The 18,224-nt window shown below is 37.8% G+C and overlaps 1 protein-coding gene across 3 annotated transcripts; it reads right to left on the bottom strand.

The window, feature by feature from the left end:
* Nucleotides 1-682: 682 nt before the first annotated feature.
* On the bottom strand, nt 683-16,597 carry LOC143373557 (diacylglycerol lipase-beta). 3 transcript variants are annotated; one of them, XM_076820937.1, is made up of 14 exons: nt 16,056-16,597; nt 14,638-14,736; nt 9,931-10,143; nt 8,714-9,030; nt 5,744-5,887; nt 4,932-5,100; nt 4,202-4,325; nt 3,992-4,135; nt 3,726-3,837; nt 3,195-3,287; nt 2,888-3,042; nt 2,436-2,582; nt 2,201-2,319; nt 683-1,124 (listed from the first exon to the last, which is right to left on the bottom strand). In XM_076820937.1, exons 2-14 carry the CDS (start codon nt 14,730-14,732, stop codon nt 944-946), a joined length of 2,013 nt encoding a protein of 670 aa, XP_076677052.1. In that variant the 5' UTR covers nt 14,733-14,736; nt 16,056-16,597; the 3' UTR covers nt 683-943. The 3 variants fall into 3 exon arrangements, with proteins under 3 accessions (XP_076677052.1, XP_076677053.1, XP_076677051.1); XM_076820938.1 differs by having other exon boundaries at nt 16,527-16,548; XM_076820936.1 differs by lacking the exon at nt 16,056-16,597 and having other exon boundaries at nt 14,638-14,747.
* Nucleotides 16,598-18,224: the final 1,627 nt, after the last annotated feature.

Here is an 18,224-nt window from a genome sequence, read left to right on the forward strand (position 1 = left end):
CACAGTATCCCCAAGTTGGGAATTAGTTGGCCATCAAAATGCCAACAATAAATGCCACTAGGGTTCACTACGGGCGAATTCCACTTACGCCCAAACCGCCCGCGCGGTCTGAAAATCACGGGCGTTGCGAGCGATTTGAGCGTAAGTGGAACGCACTCTATGATGGTCGGTCCAAGATTGACAGAAGATCGATATCAGCACCGTCGTTAGCACAGACCGACCGTCTTCTCTTCGGGTGCAAGCACCACTACTACTTAGGCGATGTCCTCCAGTACCTAGACTCGGTGCTGGCAACAATATTTATTATTATAAAATTTAGAAGTATAAACCCGGCTCTGCAAAAACTCACGCCGGAATAAAACATCAAAATGCGCAGCAGCTAAGTTCATTTAACTCTGCCTTAAATACTTAATTGTTTGTATCTCCAACCGTTTTAAAAATACAGTCCGTCTAATTTACATGGGATACCCTGTATTAAACTTAATCCTATTTTAGCATTTCGTACTTCGTTAATTATTAACTCGTAGAATTTAAAATTTTGCCAACGACTCGTTTCGATTATTTATTATTTGAGTGGGAAGTAACGGTTGCAATGCATTCGGTTTGAAAATAAAGGTTGCGATGCACTCCGCAACTATTTCGGTTCATTTACGATCGCAATAATACTAAAAGGGAGGAAATATTAATATCCAAATGTGACCTTTATTGCGTCATATTTAGAAAATTCAAATAAATAACAATATTAGTAATTTCGAGGACAAAATTTAGACCTCCTAACGCTACAACAGTACAAAAGTAAACAAATTAATTGCAACTAGTTAAACTTCGTTGCGTACGAAAATTTGTTACGGAGAAAATAAATTTCCCGCGTAATTTGTACATTTCCGTCCATTTGTCTTTTAGCTTCTTTTCGTTTCTAAAATTGAGAAATCATTAGGCCGCGTCAAGGATCAAAGTAGACTGGGAGGTCACTTTGTTGTTCCATTAAGGACGTCAAGGCTCGTTCTATACTTTCTGGTAAGTGATCTAAAAGCATCCGTGGCATTACAATTAATTCCGTGAATTCTTCAGGCTTTGCCCATCGCATTTCGTATTTCTTCTCTTTCTTGTTGCTTTGCACCTCGCTAAAAAAACATGATTGTTATTTGTAACATTTGACTGAACAATTATATTGTATAACGTTATATACCACATAATATTAGATAAATATATAACACAAGGTATAAATATTGCATAATATCATACATATTTGCATAACAGAATTCTCCAAATAGTCGAAACATTTATGTAAATTGAAGTTCAAGGCGACTGGAACAGGTGTTTAGTAACTCAAGTAATTCGAAAAGAATTAGGGTGCCTAACTCGAATAAATCCGATCACTGCGATTGATGCAAACAGAGTAACTGAAACTCACTTTTCCAGCCCGCATCTATTTATTATTCGATATTTTGAGAGATTTGATAAGCATTTTAGGTAGTTCGAATTTATTGCATTTTTCCAATCGATGATAAAAAAGGGAGAAAGGAAGCTGATAATATGAAAAATTTAGCACTGTTTGCTAGTGTCGTAAAGTTATATTATAATGGCGATCAGATATGCTGACAACAGCGTCTGCTTTTTAATTTGAAATTACCATAAGACGAGGAAATTTTCTCTACTATGGTTTAAAGTGGAGACTTTCTATTCGATGGCGTAATAAATGTCTCTAAAATGGCAAAAGCAAATGGAATATATAATTTTTGTGTAGCTGACATTTAAATATAAATTTTAATTCCTTGTTGCTTAGAAATGAATTTCTTGAATCTTAATAAAAAACTTTTCGATTTATTTTAGCAAGAGGAATTTACACGTTTGGTTTTCTCTATAACTTTAAATCGATCTGGATAGTATATCGTATTTACCAGAAGTAGAAAAAAATTCAGCTTATTCTTTAAAATCAAGTTGTTTGAGCAACTCAAAATTTTGCGAAGTATATACCCAAAATATTTGAACAGATCAAATTTATTCAAGCTACCTACCTACTTGAGTTTTTCCAGCTTCGCGATTTCTTTCAAAATACTTAAAACATTCGAGTAGGTAAATATAGGAATATATCTAGTGGTTAATAACTCAAATAAGAATTGTATCGCATTCGTATCGAGGTAAATATAATACTTCAGAAAATATACATATAAATAAGGGAAATGGAGCTATAGCAAACCTTGTGCCCTCCGACTTTTCAGGCTTGGTCTTTATTATGTGAAGTATTCTACCGCCCGTGTATAGCTTTACTTTCGAGAACCTCCTTTTCGTAATATCCTCTTCGTATTTATTCTCCTCCTGTAATACAGTATAAAATTCTATTAATCTGCACATGTTACGCGAACAATCCTTGTTACTTCAGTTTGATGAGAACACCAAAACGGCAGACAGTTACAGTCTCGTTGCGTCTTTACCTCCGATCTGGTTGTCCCTCGTTCATCAAGTAACGGCGATTGCCCTGATGAAGTAGCTATTATATTGCAGGTAGGCCACGTTTTGCTAAGATCCTTTTCAGGGATACCAAACAAAATATAGCCCAGTCCGTTTAAGACTACTCTGTACTGAAAATATAACATTTACTGTCATAAGCATTGAATTATGAAAATTTGTGTAGGTTTTTGATGCTACAGTATTTCGAAAAATGAATGGCTATTCGGAAGTAGGAGTAAAAATGTTTTCTTCAACATCGAATCACAGATGAATTTGTCTCAAACCGTGAATGTTCGATGTTGAATCATTACATGTAAATTAGCAAGAGTAACTTCGTATGATATAAAATAGAATCGTAATTATTGTGGTTGCTTAGAAAATGACGCACGAATGGGTGATTCAAACACTTTAAACGGAATTGATGATTCGTTACTACCTTAGGCAGTTGACAGGCATGCAGCGTCATGAGCAAAGATGTTCTTAGATTTTCTGTGCTGTCAACACCTAGCCTCATTACAAAGTCATCTCCCACTCCTATCGTTAGGACGAATTCTTCCGTTAACGTAGCAACCTCTCGGGAGAGTAGACCCGCTAATAAAAATTTTGTTTTTACCTCATTACAAAATTTCAACTTTAAAGTGCTATTCAAATTTTAGTACCCACTTAACTTACAATTTATTTTAAGATAAATTTGTAATAAAATTTAACTTGATTTAATTCAAAATTGGTTTGGGAAGACGTACCTGGTGTAGAGAATGCATAGACTTTCAGAGTTGGATATCGAGGTCGTAACAAAAATGCTAAGAGAATACCTAGTCCAGCACCTAGGCTATGACCTAAGCATATTTTATAAAATAAAATAGTATTAGGATCAATATGTTGAATACGAAGAGGTGTAGTTTAAAAATGGGATATATTCAACTATTTAAACTACTGCATTTTTATCGAGAGAAAAAATCGTGTCCACCCAAATGGAGTTTTTACTTTAAACGAGAATTTTTGTTTACATTTTCTTATACCTCATGGTTGTAATACACGAGCAAAGTTTTTAGTCGAAATTCGAAAAATTGACAATGTAACGTTCATTGTCAACAAAAATAAAAATCAAATATCCCGTCTTTTGTTGCCTCTATATTACGAAATTCTTCTAAAAACAATCTCATTTTTTATCACAATTCGGGTTCCAAAATATTACAGTTAAAGGGACTGATCGAGTGTACCCCATATTTACAACTAATGTCAGATATTTAGCACTGTATGGCATTCAAGATTACCTGTAATCACTAAATTAAATTGCGGAAAAGTGCTGAACGCTCGTTCCAAAATTTTGTGTTCGTCCAATTGCCTCAAAATCACCTTTGCTCCAGTTATCATTCCCCTATGTGCCTGTGCATACCAACATTTGGCATTATAAATAATTTATGACAAAATCATATTATTTACGTTACCGTGCATATTTCATCCCTCGATAATTTAAGAAAATATAAGTATCTTCATTAAGAAACATTTAGGATGGCTCGTATTTCACATTCATTTTTACCATTGAACCTGGTGGGAGGCCCTCGCATTCAAAGACATCAGAATCGGCGGCGATATCTGTGAGTATATCGCGCAATGATAGAGAACCTCTTATAACAATGACGATATTGTTAGTTTTGTGATCCACGATTACACAGAAAGGTATCTGTAAGCATTTAATAAAGATAAGTAGAGTCACTTCGAAAGCTAAGCAGAAGCAAAAATTACCAACCTCGCATAAATGATTTTTAAACGAGGCAAAGAGAATATCGTCCACGGATAAGCCTGACAAAGATTTCACACCAGCCAAATAGCAGTAGCAACAATTGTCACCGTGGATTGCGAGACGCTTCCTTCTGTAATTCAATTTATTTAAACAATACAGATTTTCATCGCTAATCAAATACTTTAATTTCGATTGCTTTTTTGTTTTTTATTTCTTGTTAATACGCTAAATGACACTTAAAACCCTTGCAAGAAATGAATTCTTACATTTCGAAATTTCTGAACAGTATCGTGAGTCTATTATCGAATTGACTCCGATAAATACTCCTTTAGTTATTATTATTTTTCAATCAAAATTTGAAAAAGTCTAATTCATAAATACACCTTTAAGTAGAAACCTTTTTCTAAAACAATTTCCTGGATTAGTGTCTTTCTTCCAGGCCTCTAGATAGATATAATCCCTTAAGATATTAATCAGTGATTGTAATATAACAAGAGATAACAATCAGGAAAAGTTATATTGATACTGAACACTGCGTTTTAAGAATGTAAGAAAATATATTTCATATTAAATAATGTTATCAAGTTAATTGATCAATCTAATAAAAATATATCTCCATGGCGCAACAGGTTTGAAATCATCATAAGATCGTGTAAAATATGATTTCCACTGATGTGGAATAATGTAGGATGATAGTTTCGGTTCATTGGAAATATAATCTCTTATGCATACTTACCTAAAACAAGCGCAACAGGTTAAATTCTGCATAATATGAAAATATCCTGTACACATGTGTTTGTAAAGGACGAATAACCATCCGTAACAAGCTATCGAAAGCTTTATGTAATGAAGCGCGTTCTCCAAGGACATCCAACTCGGTGTATCAGAGAAGATGACGGATTCATCTACGATGAAAATTCGAATTTATTACCATTAATCAATACCACAGAAGTACGTAATGGAAAATCTGTTTGAGTAATCATTGCTCAACACTTATGTCATTAATTTGCACAAGGAAACCTGATACTTCGTGTTAATTAGGAAAATTATTTTCTGCCTTTGTCAGAATTATTTCGAAGTCATCGCACTAAAGAAATAAACAGAGTGATTCTAGAAACTGGAGCATGCTGTACCTTTAGTGTTGATGGAGGGTAAAGTTGACTGTTCTAACGATGACTATCTTACCAAGACATCATTTTTTTCTTTGGTACAACGGTATACAAAGTTCTGCATAATAAATTCCAACGCAAAACCTGAGAGTTTATACACAGACGTAAAATATGATAGGTATATCTCACAAAAAATTTCGTTTCCAATAGTCGTACCTTAGTATAATTACACGCAGAATAACAAGAAAAATCTCGTCATGTATAGGAAAAGTGGCTATCATTTAAAAAAAAAAAGGTGCGACTACATACGTCAAGGTACTTCTCATTGCGACATCCAACTTTCCTTCTACTATTACTTCTTTTTGTCTTCGTGTAAAAAGAAGCTACAGCCTGTCCCAGTTCCTAGAGTTGCTCAGTATAACGTAACTGTAATACATACCCATGGTATATACTGGATGATGAAGGAGATTTAGACGACGCAAGTCGTGTGTTTCACGTTTCTGTCGAATTCTCAGCAGAATGCATCCTGCCACCACGTCGGAGGGTACCAGGTCCGTTCCACGGAACAATGAAGTCAATAAACCTGTAAAACGTATCTTTATCATCGCATAGAATCACAATGGACAACAGATTCAAAATGACAGCATAGAGAATAGTCAGTACCCCGGTACACTTCGTGCGTTTTATTCAAAAGCCATGAATTCCGCAGTTACTGAATACGTCAGTCTAAAGGAATGAAGTTTCTAGATGTGTCCATTGAAAGAAATAATCAATACGAAAGCTAGACCAGAGAGCCAAACTAAGAGGTGTTTGAAGTGTTTAGGCTTTAATCGTTAAGAGTTAGATGTTATTATTAACACAGCGAATCCCAACCTGTGGGTCCCGAAGTGTTTTCTGGAGGGTTGCCCCAGTTTTTGTATTTTTTTTTTAATATTATTAAGTTAGCATTATATTCTGAAATATCTATTTTTAATATGTTTTCTTTACCTCATTAAAACCTTACCTTATCTTATATGGGGGGCGAGAGGCGAGAGAGGTTCCAGATTCTTTGAATATTATAAAAGATCACGACAAAATAAAGGTTGGGAAACACTACGTGAACAGCATTAATGATTTTGGGAATAAAATTCTTAGTGTGTATGACCTAACACTCTTACAAAATAATATTGTATTGTTAGTTACCATTAATAGTTGAAGGGTTAGTTTGTTTATAGAGGAAGATACGTCTAATTTTCATGCATACATTAACCCGTTAAAAAAAGTCCTGCCTACTGCGAATCTTAGAACAGAGGTAACACTCAGCGTTGCGAGCTGGGAAACGTTGTATGTATTCATGGTGTAATACAAATTATAATTTTTATATCGTTATCGTATAGTGGAAATTAAAATTTAAAGAGATTTTAAATGATACTTGTATAGAAAACAGTACCACGTAGAAAAGCTTAAGGGATGCAAATTTTTAATTGTTGAAGAATTTATCAACGTAGAAAAAGTTAAACAAATTTCTCTTTCCTACTATTTTCTGCCTACTTCTTTTCTTTTTATAGCCCTGCTCGGTGGAAGCTGTGTTTGTATTCTGATGTAGGTCATGGTTAAATTTCCATACGGCTGGTTTTAAAAACTGTTCACAAATGATTTGCATACGATTCGTATTTGCATCTGCAGGGTGGGCCACATAAATTGTTGTCCTCCAGGAAGTTAGTAGAGGTAGCGACAAAAGTTCGCATCTCATATATCAGAGAGCAATACGCAAGCCTTGTGCTTGATTTTTTAGTGGAAGGGCATGAACATTTTTGCTGCTTTAAATATTTCTCTTAAAAATGGATATCTTCTATTTCGAGCATTTTTCCGTGTTATGCGTAGTTATGGAAATGTAACGAAGAGTATCCTTTATTACGAAAATTTTTAGGTGGGATAAAAAATATAAAAAACGAACATGCTTGGAGTTATAAATTAACTGCAATTAGTATTAAATATTTAAACAGTGTATAGGAACGTGTGTATATTTTTCAGTTATTTAATGATAATTTAAAAGGAGTTTAAATAATATAATTGATGACTGTGGGGACCAACTGCTCGCTTTTTATATTCCACTGAATGCTAGTGGAAGAATTGATAATTATTTTACAAGGGAATGTACCTACACTGTTTTAAAGGATCATTAAAATGATGTCTAGGTCATATTGTTTTCTGTGACGTGTTTTATCACTTCATAAAGTTCTTCAAACAAAGGGTATTTTTCGTGTTATATCTATAGTCATGCAAGATATGGAAAAATGTTTAAAATGAACGTTATCTGTTTTTAATAGAAATATTCCATGATGAATAAATTCATATATATATTGTTCCATGTAAAAAAGGAAAGTTTGTCATTTTTGTTATCTGGGACTTTTCCGAGACATCACTTTTTAAAGCATGACAAAATATTTTTACCGTTCCCTATACAGGGGCCATTAGTCGAGTGTCTGTAATATCTGTTTTTGTTCTCCTCGAAATATGTTATAAACTCCAAGAAATACATATTTCACTATTTGCAAAACGATTCCTCGAAAATTTAAAAACTGCCATTCCAAGATGATGATTTTTATCCCAATGAACATCAAGTCTTGCAGTAAAATATATTTTAAGTAGAATACAAATTATAAAGTGATGTAATTATTTATTACTAATTTTACGAGGAAGCAGAGGCCACCAAGAACAGCGCAATAGATATACATCCACAATACGTATCCTTTAGGTTTTAGAGTTTAGCGGTTGACTATATATTTTAAGACGAACAGTCCGACATTACTAATCTTCAAGATAATAATTGAGTTACCTTTATGCATGTGTTTATCATTTCGACATTAATTTTCTAATAAAAAACCGCAATCAATTCCGTTCATTCGGATAATTTCCAATATTGGTAATCTTAAAAAAAAAAGAATTGACTTATCTCTATGAATATTTACACCACGTTACATAAATTTGAGAAAACGATGGAATCGATCCCAGACACTCGTTAATAATTAATGTTCGTCGATAGGAGTCCTCAAGGAAATAATTAATGTCCGTTGATAGGAGTCCTCAAGGAAATAATTAATGTCCCTCGATAGGAGTCCTCAAGGAAATAATTAAAGTACCTCTATCAATACATAGATCACTGCTACATTAATTCCTCAACAAGGGAGCAACAGAATCGGTCCTGAACTCTTGACTAACATCATTCCCTCTTAATAATCTCAAAAACGGTAATTTGTAACTCATTACTCGACTCAACCTGCACAAGAAGATTTCTCCCGACATCCGATGTGCCTGATCTCGCGCGTGTAACGTCCTTTTCACAGGAAAGGTACAGAGCAAAGGAAGCAGCACGTTCTAATTTCAATGCGGCAGGACTCTTTCTAGGCCAGCCGTACCTATGTCTCACCAGCGACATGTTGAAAGGTCTCGTTAGCGCTCTCGTCTTTTCGCATCCACCATAGAAACTTGAATCTGCGAAGCCAGATGCTCGAAACCTTGCTGTGTTCAGCCAAGCTCTCCAGATTCTTGTCGTCCAACGAGCCTAGCGGGTCGAAAATCAACGCCAGGCCGAAAACGGTGAGCCCGATCAGGATCCAGTCGAACAGCACCAGCGCTTGCACGACGGTGATCGTGTAGTGATCGTAGCCACATTCCACTTTCGGCCCAAACATCCACAGACTTCCTAAAACGTTCCATGATATCTCGGGTAGAAGCAGTAATATCCTGTGGAATCGCGAAAACATTTGGTTCTTAATGAACATACGGAATCAGTGTTAAAAATACATTTCGGTGCCTCTATGCGATTGCTTGTAGAGACAATATTGAAGCGACCAGGAAACGTTTCAGAACTCTGCGATCTCTACGAAGGAGCAAAGTCCATAATCCATTCTAAAGAATCACGAGTTAATTTATTCTAGCCGGTTAAACGCATTGTACAACCTATTTCACGTTTTCTTAGAAACCCTGCCTGTGTGCAGCTTTGAAATTACGGCGCAAGGCGGCTTGGCTTCAGAAGAAGTTCGATGGCTTTTTTGTCACTTGGGAATCGTAAACAGGAGATTCTAAGTACTGCGACAACGTTGGGAGACAGATCGACGGTTTCACCGCCAATGAGGCTTCATCGTTGCGAATAATAAAAGTGTCAGAGGCATTGCGTCTGACAGAGAACACAGACAATTCCCGTGAGAAAACTTTCCAACGAAGGATTTCTCAGAGGAGACTTTAAGTGGCTCGCGTTTTTGCCTTTGTTAATTAGCATTCGTACGCAAGCACAGCGCAGTGAAGTCGTTGGTCAGATTTTCGTGCGCACCTTTGTACGGTACGATATCAATAATCGAGGAGGATATGATGACGTTATTAATGCACCCCGAGGGTAGTGTGCGTCAGCAGGTGTCGTAAAAAAATAATTTTTTACCACCGTAGACTGGGAAACTTGAATCTCACGCTGCACATATTGTTGGTAGCAGTAGCTCTAAAGTTGGCATTTGCCAGCATGTGCGAAATACCTATCTCGATGAAATTATCAACGCGGTTCATGACGCGGCACGTGTACAATATGTCAGTATGGAAACCGATGATTTCTTCGGCATGGAAATTCTATGTAATTTTCGAACGCTCACTCACTTAACTGTCAAGAGTGGCTCGACGCATTTACGAGCACGCGTTTCCATGATAGATCCTTTCGCGCTCTGCCTGACAATGATGAGCATGAACAGAAGAGACGTGATGAGCAGTGCTACTTGTCCTATGAGGTACACGCGGACCAATTCTCCGCCTAACTGACAGCTCCATGTGTATTGGTAGTATCTAACGCAGGCGATTCCAATGAGTGTTAACCTGTGAACAAAACAAATTTTGTATTACAACGAATGATATCTTTGGACGACTGATTTAATTGCATTGCGTGTAATCGGCAAGATTGCCTTTGTCAGATGAAAATGATGAATCGTAATTCGTAACTGCTAATTATTTGGCACTGTACACGGGTGGAGCAAGTAACTGGAACCTAACTACTTCGATTACTGCGTAAATAATAATTTTAGTGAAAAATGTTGAATGGTTTCGCAGGTCAAGTTTGAAAGAAAATTGAGTTGCAGAACGTTCTTTTGCTCAAAGAATTATAATTTTTTTAATTTTTAATATTTTGTTACGAGCCGAGGCTGAGGGCATTGTGGTTGGTGGCTGCAAAGCCGAGGATTTGAGATCATTTGTTGGAGATTGTTAGTTGCGGAAGAACCGGTACCTGGTTAACAATGGGAGCCGCAGAACATGGTTGTCATGGATGAACAGGTGCCACTAGGAATGTTAGTTTAGCATTGTCACTTTATTATGCGATACACCTGCAGCAATAAAGATGTATCTTTGTGGGTTTGTCTCACACTGGAAATTCGAATGATGATTGGATTCTAATAAAAGATCTCTGAGTAAGAAATAACAAAGGACATTGTACAAGCTTGGTCTTTACAATTGCTCAATGTATGTGAATGCGGGGGTCTCAAAGAGTTTAATAAATATAATGCCTAACTTCTTTCCTCTGAAGCCGGGAATCCACTGGGAAGCTAAACTAAGCTGTGCTATGCGATGCTATGGTTGAACGTAGCTTTTGGTGGAAATGGTTCCATAAGAATGTATTGAAGCTAATTTTTTTAAAACGTAGCATGGCATAGCTTAGCATCGCATAGCATAGCTTAGCTTCCCGGTGGTTTCCTGGCTTAAAGGTACTAGACTTGAAATGAGCCCCTGAGTATGCATTTGTAGACCTTTTTATTATAGGTAGGGGAGAGTCGGTAGGTTTGGGGCAGTTAGTGTATTTCCATCCTTGTTAGGCATACCTTATTCGCATAATGTATTATTCGTTACAGCAGTAGTAGGAACATTCCTAATCAAAGCGAGAAGTATGTGAAAGTGCATATTAATCTACAAGTAAAAGTGCATTTTCATAGTAAGTTTAATCTAAATTGGTAACTGAAGTAAGCCACTGTTATAAACTTATATAACATACGTAATGTTAGTAGAAATTTTAGTAGACGAACTTATATTCAAGCAACAGTTATAGCTTATAAATTGTAACATAAAACTCGTGGCTTGACCAGCACAGGTGCCTTATTATGAACATTCAGATGCGGGATGTATGGGTCAGACACTTTCTTCTTAATGAACTGCACACAAGGGAGTTTATCGGTCAAATAATTACTTTTAGCACTTTTATAATTTTAAAGATTTCTTTGAAATAATAAAATAAAAAAGATGATGGAACATTGATGGTAAAACCTTACTAATCATAACTGTTCAAGTGTAAAGCGCGTTTCTCTCTCGTCTTGGTCAATTTTAGAGATTAATGAAATCTGACCCAAACCTACCCCCTCTCCCTTACTATGAAATTGGGCTTAGAAAGTGGTGGGGACATGGATATCTTCAACTGAATCTTAGTTTTTCGTGGAAAGCCTCGGCTACACCACACCACTGCAGGAAACTGTGACCCCGCCGGGTCGCGTGCATTCCATACACCCGAAAGGGTTAAAATGCCACAGATAAGTCTGCGTACGTAACAACTTTTTAGCTAAAACTTTACAGCCATACTCTTGAGACATGGTACTTTAGAACCAATAAAAAAAGTAATAAAAAAAGATTTAATAAATCAAATTCCCCTTACCCTGTAAAGGATGCATGAAATTACTTAAATGGCGCCAGTAGTACCATTTTCAGTGATGCCTCAAAGATATTTTACCTGAAAGTCTTGGGTTATTTTGACCCAGAAAGGAAGACTCCGAACCCGGAAATTCCAAAAAATCTGAAACTTTGTAAATATGTAGGAGATTTCCCCCTGATTACAACGCAATTTTTGTTTGCTGCCCAATTTTACTCCAAGGGGGTGAAATTAACCCCTAAAAATTCAGCTATTTTCCGCTTTTTTGTAACTCGCAATCTGTAAGAGATGGAAAAAAAGTTCCCAGACAAAAGTTACTTCTTTTAATTAGGACTATCATTTGGCAACACACAGTTCTTACAGTTCGCGAGTTATAACACAAAATCGGAAAGTAGCCGGAATTTAAGGGGCCAATTTCACCCCCTTAGAGTGAATTTGGGCAGCAAACAATAGTTGCGTTGTAATCAGGAGGGAACCCCCTACATATTCACAAAGTCTCAGATTTATTTGCATTTGCGGGTTCGGGATCTTTCCTTGCCAGTGTGACAACCGAGTGTTAATAAAACAAACTTGACCATCGCGTGCCCGCTACACATTCACTTACAAGAAAACTATTCACGTGAAAAATTATGCCCCCCTCGAAAATACTTATTCAATTTTTATCTGAAACATTTGTCACTAGAATCATTACTTACGCAGTAATCGAAGTGGTTCCAGTTTTTACCTTCATCTTGGATAAAAATAAATGCACTTTTTATCGATAAAAATCGCGAATAATTTGTAAAGGAGAATATAAATCCAACAAGTTTAAGCATTCAAGCTTTTTATTTAATTTTAAGTAAGTGCAGCAAAACCTAATTTAAAAAAGAACTCGCTTGCAGATACTAAAAGTTTACGAGCCGCTACTACTGATTTTATCATATTATAGTATATTTATCGTATTATAGTATATTCTTTGTTTTAACATATTACCTCTGCGCTTGTGCGTATTGAAAAATAAAAAAAAATATGATGACTTTAATTTTTGCACATTTTTTACTTAGGCCTCTCTCATAATTGGAGACCCCTTGTAGAAAACACTGTAAGTGCCAAAAATTAAATTCTATACTATAGTATTACCATTGGCACGTATAACATTTTTAAATAAATTTGTTTTTTTTTATTTTTGGCGCTTACAGCGTTTTCTACAAGGACTCTTCAATTACTGATAATTTGTGAGGATGAAGTTTTGCTAGCTCTTCATAAGTTTTTTGGTCACTAATTTTTCGAAAGACATTACGTTCATATCTTCAGTCTTCAAGTATTCACTTGAAGGTATCGAGCCAATATTATTGCCTGAGACGTTCGGACAGTGTTTTATGGAATGATTGCGTACCATACATGTTCTTTAGACGCTGCGGCTAAAATCTGAATAAACCTTGACTTGTACAGCTTGTAAATGTCTGAGTCAGTTTTTTTTTCGCTTTGCTATTGCGCGTGGAGACTTCTTTACTCACCTGAGCTTACTGTTTACGTTATGAACTTAATTTTTCGTTATTATCTTGCAAAAGGTCGAAGTGCACGTATAAAATAGGTGATTTTAATAGCGAAAGGAAACATACGTTCTGTAATCACATCAGCGGACTAATAAATCAAAATCGATGTGGAACTAGTGAAATTTTAAATAACATCGACTTTCAGTATTTCAGGAGAATTGATTCTGTTCATAATAATACGAAATATTTTATATGCATTCAACTGATTGTGAGTTTCTGTTATTATTCTATTTAAATATGAACACACGACCTGGCAGGTATAATATTCAGTATTTTTAAAATACATGGTCCTTCTCTCCCAGAATTACGTTAATGAACAATCAAGCTGTCGTTTTTCGTTAACTAATCAACATCGACTTAAAAAACATTAAAATCAGTATAGAGTACTTACAAGGGGAGGACACTATGTGGTAGACACCGATTTCTACGAGCCTTGGCATGATGGATCTGTGTCGAAAACAAGAAAATAGGTGTCCGAGCGTTTCTGCCAATGGGCCTTAATAATTGAGATATTTACATGGAAATTATTCTAAATTTCATAGTGGCCGTGGGGTTTTAATGGGTAAAAGTCCCACACTACTCTGGCGCCCCCGGTGGGATTCCCCTCTGAAGGAGTCGGGGTGCCTTTTGAAGATTTCCACAGGTTAAAAAAAATTATAAAAAAAAATTTATAAACAAATTTACAAAGTTTTTTAACGTGGAGACATCTTCAAAAGGCACCCCGACGCCTCCAGAAGGGAATCTTGCGCGGGCGCCAGGGTAGTGTGGGATTTTTACCCACTAAAACCCTAAATTTTTAATAATTTACATGCAAATATCTCTATTATTAAGGCCTATTGGCTGAAACACTGGGATACCTATTTACTTATTTTCGACATAGATCCATCGTGCCAAGGCTCATAAAAATCGGTGTCTACCACATGGTGTCCTCCCCTTGTTAGCTCAGAATTCTACTAAAACCGTATAAACGAATAGCACTTACACAAAACTGAAAAATTCTCTTGCTCCACCAAAAGAAGAGAAGTGAAGAGGAAAGTGCATCATTCTCCCCGTGTACACCTTCTCTTCGTTTCATCGCGAGGATATCGTTAAATTATTCCGCAAACTAAATCAAGCCACACAAAACATACAAAAGAGCGGACTACTTACCACACGGTTCGAATGAAAATTTCAAACAGACCCGGGTAAACGAGATCATCGGTCGCAGCCAGCCATTTCCTTCCGAAAAGTTTTATGGCAGGCATTTCTCTGTGAAACATACCGCAACTATGAGAACGGAATACTTTCCTCAACAACGCTACCCAGGTCTTGACAACATGAAACGTGCTTTGCAAAGGAATAACAGCAGAAATGGCATGACTAATATTCACGCAGTGCTATGGTAAAAAAGGATCTCGAAAGACTTCTTTCAAACCGTTCTGTTGGGGCTTCACGGTGTCCCATGATTTTCGAAATCTTTCGCACCAGCGAAAGACACCTCAGACTACGTCTTTCTTTCTCGCGTCCATAAAATTCCGAGAGATTCGGATGCCCGTGTCTCTGCTGCGCCGCGCGTACCTCTGATCGCGAACCAGGGACCAGAGAAAGCGCTGGAGAGAAAGTCTTTGTCTATTCTACATCTGAGAGTATTGACATAACGTTTGGACGCTCGCAACTGGACCCTGGCCGTGCCAAAGATCGCTTCATGTTCCAAATCCTAGGATCACTTTCACGTGCTACATCCTCCACCAAAACGGTCCCGCGTATTTTTCACGAATTTCACGCAGCAGTTCTTGGCTGTCGATTATAAACCCACGCGAAGAGAGAAGCGGTCGTTCGACGATCATCTATTACCTAAGCAACACTTATCCGACTAATGAATTGCCCGATTTAAATTTTCCGTGTCACGGGCGATGTTGACACGTCTCCAGCGCTCTTTTTTCCCCACCAAACCGTACGCTTCTTTCGCAAGAATAATTGCTACCACGGCATTTGAACTGTCAGGAGATGCTTTCAGCGAGACTCCATTGCAAAGGACTTTTTTTCTGCCACAATGTACTATTATGCACTCGACTCCACCACACTTCCTGATTTCTATAAAGTACACTCGCGGAAATCAGTAAGCCCATCAGCCAGCGAAGTCGGAAAATAATTTCATGGCAATTAAACAATGCTAAGCGCAAGCAACTAGAAAGCCGTTGAAGTTGTTGCTTAAACTACAAACATTATTCGAGGATTCACTCTATAAAAACGCTCGGACCTGCATGCACACTGCCGTTCACGATTATTAAAACACCTGTTCTGTTCGCAGGGAACGCGGTATTTGGTACAGATTAAACACTCTGCACGTTGCGACTTAAAGTGCCGAGTCGAGTAAAATTTAGCAGAGTTAAATTCGAGGCGAATTCGCAGCGCTATTTAGAACATTATTCCACACAGAGCAGGCGCTCTAATGGGTACTCATGAGCGGCGGTGCAAAGATCGTAGAAAAACCGAAACTTTCCACAGCACGAAAAATTATACCCCTGTTCGCGTTACGTATAATTACTCGATTTCACGTCGAAGCAGCGATTTCAAGGTACATTTACCTTGCCAGCGGAGCGTCACAGTGTCCCCGTCCAGCCTCGGATCATTCACGAGATCCCACTTCTCCGCATGCACGATCGTCAGCCGCGAGAGGATCTGTGGGACGGGACGCTGGCCAGTTTTACCGTTTTATCTGGTCGCGCGACAGGTCTGGCGAATTTCTTCCTTTTTCACTTCAGCAGGGGGCAAGGTCTGGCTCGCGTGCCCCGGCACTCATAATCGCGGCCCGATCGCGATCGAAGCCCGCGCGGAACGATGACGCGCCGATAGGGGCGGTCCGTGTCAGCAAACCGAAGAAACCGCTGACCCAGGCCCGCGTGGAATTCGGGCCCCCCCCGAAACGAACTTTCTGTACGCGGCTGGTTGCGCGCTAGGGATAGTCGCGTTCGTTAAATATCCACGAAGACTAGCACCGTCCCGCGGCACGCTGATCAGCGAAATGCACACACAATGCGCTGGGCAAACCCGTTCACCTTGTTTCGTAGCACCCCGCGTCGAATCCCGCGAGCTGGTTGGCGGCGACTGTCCAGCGCGGCCAGAACTTTCCCTCCGTTCCTCTCGATAACACGTTCCTCCACTTACGAAAAAAAGCAACGGCTCCTCGCGGGGAGGAAAAGGCAGCGGGTAATGGTAGGAGCCGGCGGACAGCTGTCCATGTATCCCGCGGTTGCGTCAACCGCTTCGTTGCACTTTACACGAAAATTGTGAAACCAGATCTTGCCCCCGATTATTTCACCGCCCGCCGATTACGGCCGGCTATCGTTGCCCCCGGATCGCTGAATCCCGCAGAATTCGGCTCGCGGGGCGGTAAGTAGGGGAACCTGGGGCAAAGTGGAGCACTTCAGACGTAATAACACACAAAAAAGCGGAGGCAAGCATATTTTTTTAACATATCGAGTTATGCACTTGTGTTTTCTAAAATTCGTAACTGGTACAGAAGTTCTGTTACTTTAGAATTTGTTGAAATATTTGTTAAAAAATATGTACAATCTTTGTCCAACAGGGTTAATGTGAAGAATATGGCACAAAATAAATAAGTCAGGGAAAGTCAAGTATTTTTAATGAACCCGAGGTTATAAAAATATGTTAACTTGCTTGTGAGAAATTTAAAAGGAGAACTTGGATTCTAGAATATCCAAAATTGAAACGAAGTTAAAATACACTTAGTACAGAGAAATAAATAATATGCTGAATAAGTGGATACAATTAGGGAAAGAACGCAAAACTATTTATTTTATTGTGTTGCATGTGCTCTGATTGATTTTATCAGTTTCCAAAGTTGCGTGAAAATTTCGAGTGAAATTTCACGCTGCCCCTTTGACTTTACCCCCCGGGTTTAGGGGAAGAAAAATTTATGAATTTCGTACACAATTTATAAGTTACTAATTACAATGAGGGTGAGTATGTTGAATTAAAGCTAATTTAACACACCTACTTTTATGGAATCTGAACGATAAGCTAAAAGAATAACGTCTATACAAGTAAGACGTCACTCTACCTGACTTTAGGAGTAACAATTTCATGTGCAACATTTTGAAATTTTGAATAAAAACTCTATACGCTACTTCACCAACAAGCAGTCTCACAAATGATAATGGCTTCCTTTTGTGACATACCTACTAGCATAGCCACTACATAGCACTTCTAAATACATAGTAGCACCTACAAGCCAATATTTCACTTTACCTCGCCATTCCGCTTTGCCCCAGTTTCCCCTATTTGCACCTTTGTACGAGATTTGTTTACTGATGTAACAAGTCGATGAGAAACGTGTCGATCTTAATCCCTTAGGGGGCATAGGAAATTTGACATTTGATTGGTGAGAATTTCTGGTAATCGAGGTTCTTATTTTGTGTAGAATATATGTGCGTTTAAGTTGGTTTCTTTATTTTTAATTGCAGAAGAGTGTATTTTTTTACAGCGATTTTAGTGGTTTGATTTTTGTTCATTTTTTACCATTTTTGTCGGAGGGACATTCGCAATGTTGTGGGAGACATTGGGGCAGTTCGTGAACACTCTTTGCTTGTGTAGAATCAAAGGCATTTTCTGTTATATTTACAGATTCTAACTTGTTTGGATTTGAAAATACATTCTCCTCCACAGTAGTACAGAGTTTTCTTAAAATTCCAAGAAGTAAACGCCGAGCCATTTTATGCAAATTTTGTTATTGT

This window comes from Andrena cerasifolii, chromosome 9, assembly GCF_050908995.1.
Source record: "Andrena cerasifolii isolate SP2316 chromosome 9, iyAndCera1_principal, whole genome shotgun sequence".
NCBI classification, from domain to species: domain Eukaryota; kingdom Metazoa; phylum Arthropoda; class Insecta; order Hymenoptera; family Andrenidae; genus Andrena; species Andrena cerasifolii.